The 6,777-nt window shown below is 48.6% G+C and overlaps 1 protein-coding gene across 1 annotated transcript; it reads right to left on the bottom strand.

The window, feature by feature from the left end:
* Positions 1–439: 439 nt before the first annotated feature.
* LOC308395583 (protein EOLA1-like) lies at positions 440–3,903 on the bottom strand. The gene is made up of 3 exons (XM_080880500.1): positions 3,748–3,903; positions 1,224–1,484; positions 440–1,158 (listed from the first exon to the last, which is right to left on the bottom strand). The coding sequence occupies exons 2-3, from the start codon at positions 1,480–1,482 to the stop codon at positions 950–952; spliced, it is 468 nt and encodes a 155-aa protein (XP_080736626.1). The 5' UTR covers positions 1,483–1,484; positions 3,748–3,903; the 3' UTR covers positions 440–949.
* Between the last annotated feature and the right edge of the window lie 2,874 nt (positions 3,904–6,777).

The following is a 6,777-nucleotide window of genomic DNA, read 5'->3' as shown; positions in this document are numbered from 1 at the left end:
ATCATCATTCGGGATGAGCTCACGTGGATGTAGCTGCTCCATCCACCGCCGCTTGTTTCACAGAGAAAAGCGCCACAGGTTGTATGAAAATCTGCAGATGGTGTGTTGACTCAGCCTGATACATGTTTAAATTATACTGTATGTGTATTGATCACTGTGGTTTTTATAGATCTGATTGGTTAACGGGTGCTGGTTTCATACCTGCTGATAAGTTACCATGGTAACATGCAGTTACCTGGATTAGAGGTCTGTTTGTGTGTTTATCCATTTGTTTTGTTGATGGAACCATGAATTCTGCAGTTTACCATCCTGGTTTAGTCAAAGTCCTGATGGCTTCATGCTCTAAAACCCTCCAGTGTGACTGAATTACAACAATTCTGCACAGACTGTTTTCTAAAACAGCGAGAGAACAATGAGCAGAACAGCAAGCATAGCAAAATATTACCTTTTAATTTCAGTGTAACATACAGCCGCCTGATAACAGCACCACAGGTAGGTTACTTACACAAACACTGGACGTTTGGAACGTGTCCTTATTAACCCACCGGCAACAGTTGCCGTTTTAACCCCCACACATCAACAAAATTAAACATACAGTGAGTAGGACAAGTCTAAGGAGTGAAATGCATTCACTTATTTTGCAGTGAAAAATCTGGGATTAGACGGGTTCCATCATTTCAAAGAAACAAAGAACTGGACAGGTTGGACTTTTATCGAGCTGCTGTGAAGCCTCTGGTGCTCCGGGACGACGGCCCCAGGAGCTCAGATCATTGGTCTGACCCCCACCCCACCCTCAGAGATGGAAGACCTCGCTCGACCACAAAAATCAGGTGTGCTGATGACATCACAGTGACCTGATCTGAGGTCAGCGCCACCGCTGTAAAAACCAATGTACTATGACAGAGAAGTCGCTCCGGCCTCGGTGCTCGGGTAGGTTACGTATGTGTTGTCACGGTAACAGTTTTGCTGGGATCTCTATGGTCCAGAGGTCGCGACCTCCCGGAGCTCTCAGTGGGGCCTTCAGCCAGCGAGGGTTGGACAGGTTAGTCAGGTGCTTCTCCTGCAGACCAATCAGCACGGCCGACTGCTCCAGGCACTGTAAGTCCTTCCCCTGGAGGGAGGCGGGGCAAAGCCAGGTCCGGCCCACATCCACCAATCCTAAAAGAGACCACAGGGTTCGTTCAGGGATGTGTAAATGTGGCAGAGTAAATAGGGATTCTAACCTGCCACCACGCCGCGGCCAAACCGCTCCCCGGACTCCAGAAGTGCCTCAATCTGAGCGCTGTCCATCCCCAGCAGGCCGCTTAGCACCGCCCTCCAGTCCGACCCCTCCCAGTTACGCTGAGCCACGTGGACCGCCAGCGTCTGGTTCTCCAGTGGAGCGAGCAGCGGCCTCCAGCGGCTTTCCACCGTCTTTACCCCGTCCAGAACCAGGCCGGCATACGGCTGCCGGAACGACAGGCACGGCACCTGCACCGCCATGTCTGCAAAACAAGCGCACCCAAACAGGACGCACTTTTCAGACGTATGAAACATTTTCAGTTTTTTTTTTTAGCCCCTTTTGCATTAGTGCCTGCTCGACTCGCCACAACTCGACTCCACTGGGTTTCCACTATAATCAGTACCATCTAATATGGGTGCTCGTTGTTATAGCAACGTGTAAGCTTAATTAAAATGTGACACGAATGCGGGGGCTGTTTGTCAGATTCCGGGAGCACGGCGTTGTTTCTTGGAGCAAACCGTCCTAGCGTACATTCCTGCGGTCACACAATAATTCCAGCATAAATTTAAGTAGATAGGACGGGTTGCCACTTAATTTTGTGTTGTGCACATGCGCAGAAACAACAGGTAGGATGGTTTGTGAGGTTGGATGGATTCCCAGAACACATTTCTCTCGTTTTTTTGTGAAGTAGATGTTCTCATGACCCATCGAGTGACACCACTGACCAGCCAATCAGTGGCATGCTGTCCGATGACGTAATAGTTTAATACCTGCTCGGATCGCTTGGAACCCGTCCGAGCAGGTACTAAAACAGTACCAGGAACTAGTGATGTGACGTTCTGTATCGAGGCTTCAAATCTTGTGTCGCGTAATGGAGGGGGCGTTTCCCCGATACGCGTATCGAGGCTTGCTTCATTGATGGGAGGAGCTGAAAATGATGACGTCCGAAGCCTCGCTGCCCAGCTGTACCACGTGACTGGTTCAGGAAGTGGTTCGAACTTTGCCGCGAGCTATGACAGCGATATAAACCCCTCAGACCCCATTCAAAATGTGGGTGTTTGATGGAGAGTTGCGGTTAGTGAGAGTTTGGAGGTTTATGAAAGTCAGGAGAGAATGGAGCCAGCTAAGAAGAGGAGGATGTCCCTCCCAACAAGGTATGTAAATTTCTACAGAAGATCCATCCATCCATCTGCTTCCGCTTATCCTTTTCAGGGTCGCGGGGGGCGCTAGAGCCTATCCCAGCTGTCATGGGGGGAAAGGCAGGGTACACTGGACAGGTCGCCAGTCTGTCGCAGGGCTAACACACAAGGACAGACAACCATTCACCCTCACATTCACACCTAGTGGCAATTTGGATTATCCAATTAACCTATCCCCACAAGCTGCATGTCTTTGGACGGTGGGAGGAAGCCGGAGTACCCGGAGAGAACCCACGCAAACACGGGGAGAACATGCAAACTCCACACAGAAAGACCCCGGCCTGATGGTGGAATTGAACTCAGGACCTTCTTGCTGCGCGGCAACAGTGCTAACCACCGTGCTGCCTACAAATTTCTACAGAAGATGTATTTTCATAATACTGATGGTGCAATACAATTTATGTTAAGCTGTCTTGACTTTTGTACAAGGTGAAGTGTTTGCTATGTGCCAGGGAGCTGGGATATAACAACAACACCTCATCCATGCTTAGGCACTACAGAGCTTTGCATGAGAATAAGGGGACACCGATTGTGGAGCAAGACCAGGTGAGCCATCAAATGCAATGATAATATAGCATGCAGTAATGTTACTAAATGATATAACAATATTATACAACTGTAATAAGTTACGTGTGTGATATTTATATTTGTGCTTTGTTTTTATTGATTGAGGACTCTCAGCCATTTAGCATTGTGGAGGAGAAAGGATTTAAAAGATTTGTTAAATCATTAAATCCTAGCTATGCTCTCCCCACTAGAAAGGTCACAAGAGCAGTGAAAATTTAGTTTTTACAGAATAAAATGTGAACAGGCAGGACTGAGGCCTCAGTGTGTAGCTGTCCATACCTCAACGTTACAAAAGCACAACTACTGTCCACACCCCAACCACACCTCACCTCACAGTAAATGATCGTTTCCATACTGCCAGTATAAATATACACAGTATACTGCATCACTACAATATACATGTTTTACACACTCCTTTTGTTGTTGACATTTACAGGCTGTGTGCAAAAGGCCACACTCTTCAAATTCTTGCCAACTAATATTTTTACGTCCAGTAGGTGGCCTACTAGAGCAAATGAAGCTTCAAGACGCCTTGCACTGGGATGAACCAACTGGATGAAAAGCTTCAGTGCTTCATGAAGCTTCATCTGCCCATCACTACCAGGAACTGTGACCGAATGTAAAACCCTGAAAGCCGAGCAGCTACAAATGGAAAAGGGGCTGCAGTGCAACGTGAGGCGGTACCGGACTGTAACCGGAGCTGAGCCGCTTGTTCCGCCTTCACCACAAAGGTCTCTCCGTACAGGAGCAGAGACTCACTCGAGCAGGAAGCCGCTGGTTAGCAGAGAGTTGGCTCTCGGAGCTTCTTCCCGGCTGTGTGTGTGTTTGTCGGTGACGGCGTGACCTTTAACCCGGCGGTACTCAAACAGAAATGCCGCTCCGCTCCCGCTGATTTTTCTCACTTCCGCTCTGGCGGCTGCTCTTCTTCTCTGTGGGAAATAACTGCAGTACTGGACTCTCCTGCCCCCACAGGAAGAACTGAGACGAGTATATAAATGGATGAATGTAAATTTTACTCTTCCTCATTATCAAAGCTTTGTATCAAAACTTTATTTAACAGTACAAAAACATTCCTCTGTCTCGATGCATGCCCGATGATCCAGGTAAGGCTGAAATGACGGAGCAGATCCACCACTGAAAACTCGGCGTCCAGGTGAACAGAATTAAAAGTGTGAAAAGGTGTACACTGCACCCGTTTTAAACAACAACACACCTGATGTCATCATTGTTGTATTGCTGATAATGTTTGCACTCCGTGCTTACTGTCCCTTGTGGTCCACCGTAGTGGCAACGGGGAGTGTTTGCTGTCACGAAAGTGGGTGTGTTTTATGTTGAAATGGACGAGCGGCAATAAAGATAATGGTGGCTCACGAAGCAGATTATGAACACGTTATTCATAAGTTTGAGACAGAATATTACATGGTGTCAGAGTAAATCGAACTAAACGCCCACCGACAGAGCGAAATGGATTCGTCGGGAGTTCCTGCACCACGGATGGACATCTTCCCGATGCCTGGCGGAGGTTCGTGCAACATGTGAAGCTAATGTTTAGCGGCCCGCTAAGCGGCAAGCCCGAGGAGACCCAGTGCAGCTATCTTCTGTGGGTAGGAGAAAGAGGCAGGGACATTTATAACACATGGCAGCTGTCTGATGAAGAAGCTAAAAAGCTGACCACATATCTCGACAGGTTTGAACAGTACCTCATGCCGAAAACGAACACCATTTTCGCCAGATACAAGTTTAATGAAAGACTCCAAGGTGAAGGGGAGTCATTTGAACACTTTGTGACCGAGTTAAAGTTACTCGTCAAGCAGTGTGGCTACGTTAACAGTGATGAAATGGTCCGAGACAGGATTGTCTTTGTCAGTGCCTCTGTCAGTGCGCCCCAGGGCAGCTGTGGCTACAATGTAGCTTGCCATCGCCTGTGTGTGAATGTGTGTGTGAATGGGTGAATGACTGAATGTAGTGTAAAGCGCTTTGGGGTCCTTAGGGACTAGAAAAGCGCTATACAAATGCAGGCCATTTACCATTACCATTTGCAACCAGTTTACCACAAGTCAGAGAAAAGCTGCTGAGCCAAGGGTCAGATTTGACTCTAGAAAAAGCCATAGACATTGCACGCTCCTATGAGATCGCACGAGAGCAATTGAAAGCCATGGTTGACCCACACACGAGCCTGCAGGGAGCAGCGCCCGCGCATGCAGTATCCGCTAAGCGCCAGAGTACGCAGCAAAAAGATAGGAGGGCACCTCATTATAATAAGATGGGAAAAGTGTGTGGAAGATGTGCACGAGCACACAGCCAGAAGGAGGAGTGTCCTGCAAAAGGGAAGAGGTGCAAAAAGTGCAATAAAATGAACCACTTTGCCAAAGCATGCCGTTCACAAGCACCACACCAACCCAACCCAGTGTACTCTATCAACCCTGACACTCCAAGCGATGAAGCGGAGCTATTCATAGATTCCATAACAAAGTGCAACGAAGGGGAGGCCGATGAACAGGCTTACGCCGACGTAGAAGTAGGCTCACTGCATCACACCGTGAGTTTTAAGCTTGACACAGGAGCCACTGCTAACGTCATCCCTGCCCGATTGTTTAAGAAGTGTTTTAAGCAGGTTAGCTTGGCACCGCCCACACGCACACTATCTGGCTATGGAGGAGAAAAACTCAACATCAAGGGCACATGCCAGTTGAAGTGCAGGTGGAAAGGCATTCACAAGATGCTGACATTTGACATAGTAGACACTGCAGCACCCCCCATCTTAGGGTTGAGAGCATGCCTGGATCTAAACCTAGTCAAGCTGGTCATGTCAGTACAGATCACAAATGTCATGGAGGAGTTTGCCGATGTGTTCGAGGGCATAGGGAAATTCCCAGGAGAATGCGACTTACACATTGACCCAGACGCCATGCCCGTTGTGTGCCCCCCCCGGAGGATCCCTTTCACACTGCGGGAACGACTGAAACGGGAGTTGGATGACATGGAGAAAAACGGCATAATCATCAAAGTAAAAGAACCCACAGAATGGGTAAACGGACTGGTGGTCGCAGAGAAGCGTACTGGGAAGCTCAGAGTATGCCTCGATCCTCGCGAATTAAACAAAGCCATCAAAAGACCTCATTACCCGCTTCCAACATTGGATGACATCACACCAAAGCTGGCAGGAGCACAGTACTTCAGTGTCATGGATGCTCGCTCAGGCTATTGGGCCATCCAACTAACCACCAAGTCATCGCTCCTCACCACCTTCAACACGACCTTTGGCAGGTACCGTTTTCTGCGCCTTCCTTTTGGGATAATATCAGCACAGGACATTTTCCAAAGGAAAATCGATGAGACGTATGAAGGGCTCAATGGAGTGGCAGCCATCGTGGATGACATCCTCGTGTTTGGCAGGACAAAGGAGGAACACGACGAGAACCTCCGTTCCATGCTTGAGCGCACACGAGAGCGAGGAGTACGTCTCAGTCCAGAGAAATGTGTCATAGGCGCCACAGAAGTGAGCTACTTTGGACACAAACTCACCCGGGAGGGCATCCAGCCAGACCCAAAGAAACTGCAGGCCATAAAGGACATGCCACCTCCTGAGAATAAGAATGAGCTTGAGACAATCCTTGGAATGGCGAACTACCTGTCCAGATTCGCACCACGACTATCAGAGGTGAACGCACCGCTGCGTCAGCTGCTCAAACAAGACTCAGAGTTCATCTGGGATCAGACCCACGACAGAGTCTTCCAGCAAATGAAAGATCTCATAACCAGAGAACCAGGCCCCATACTGGCATACTA

This window comes from Rhamphochromis sp. 'chilingali', assembly GCF_963969265.1.
Source record: "Rhamphochromis sp. 'chilingali' genome assembly, chromosome: 4".
Classification (NCBI taxonomy): Eukaryota; Metazoa; Chordata; class Actinopteri; order Cichliformes; family Cichlidae; genus Rhamphochromis; species Rhamphochromis sp. 'chilingali'.
Note: the sequence above shows the minus strand (reverse complement) of the source record. Positions and strands in the feature narration are given on the sequence as shown.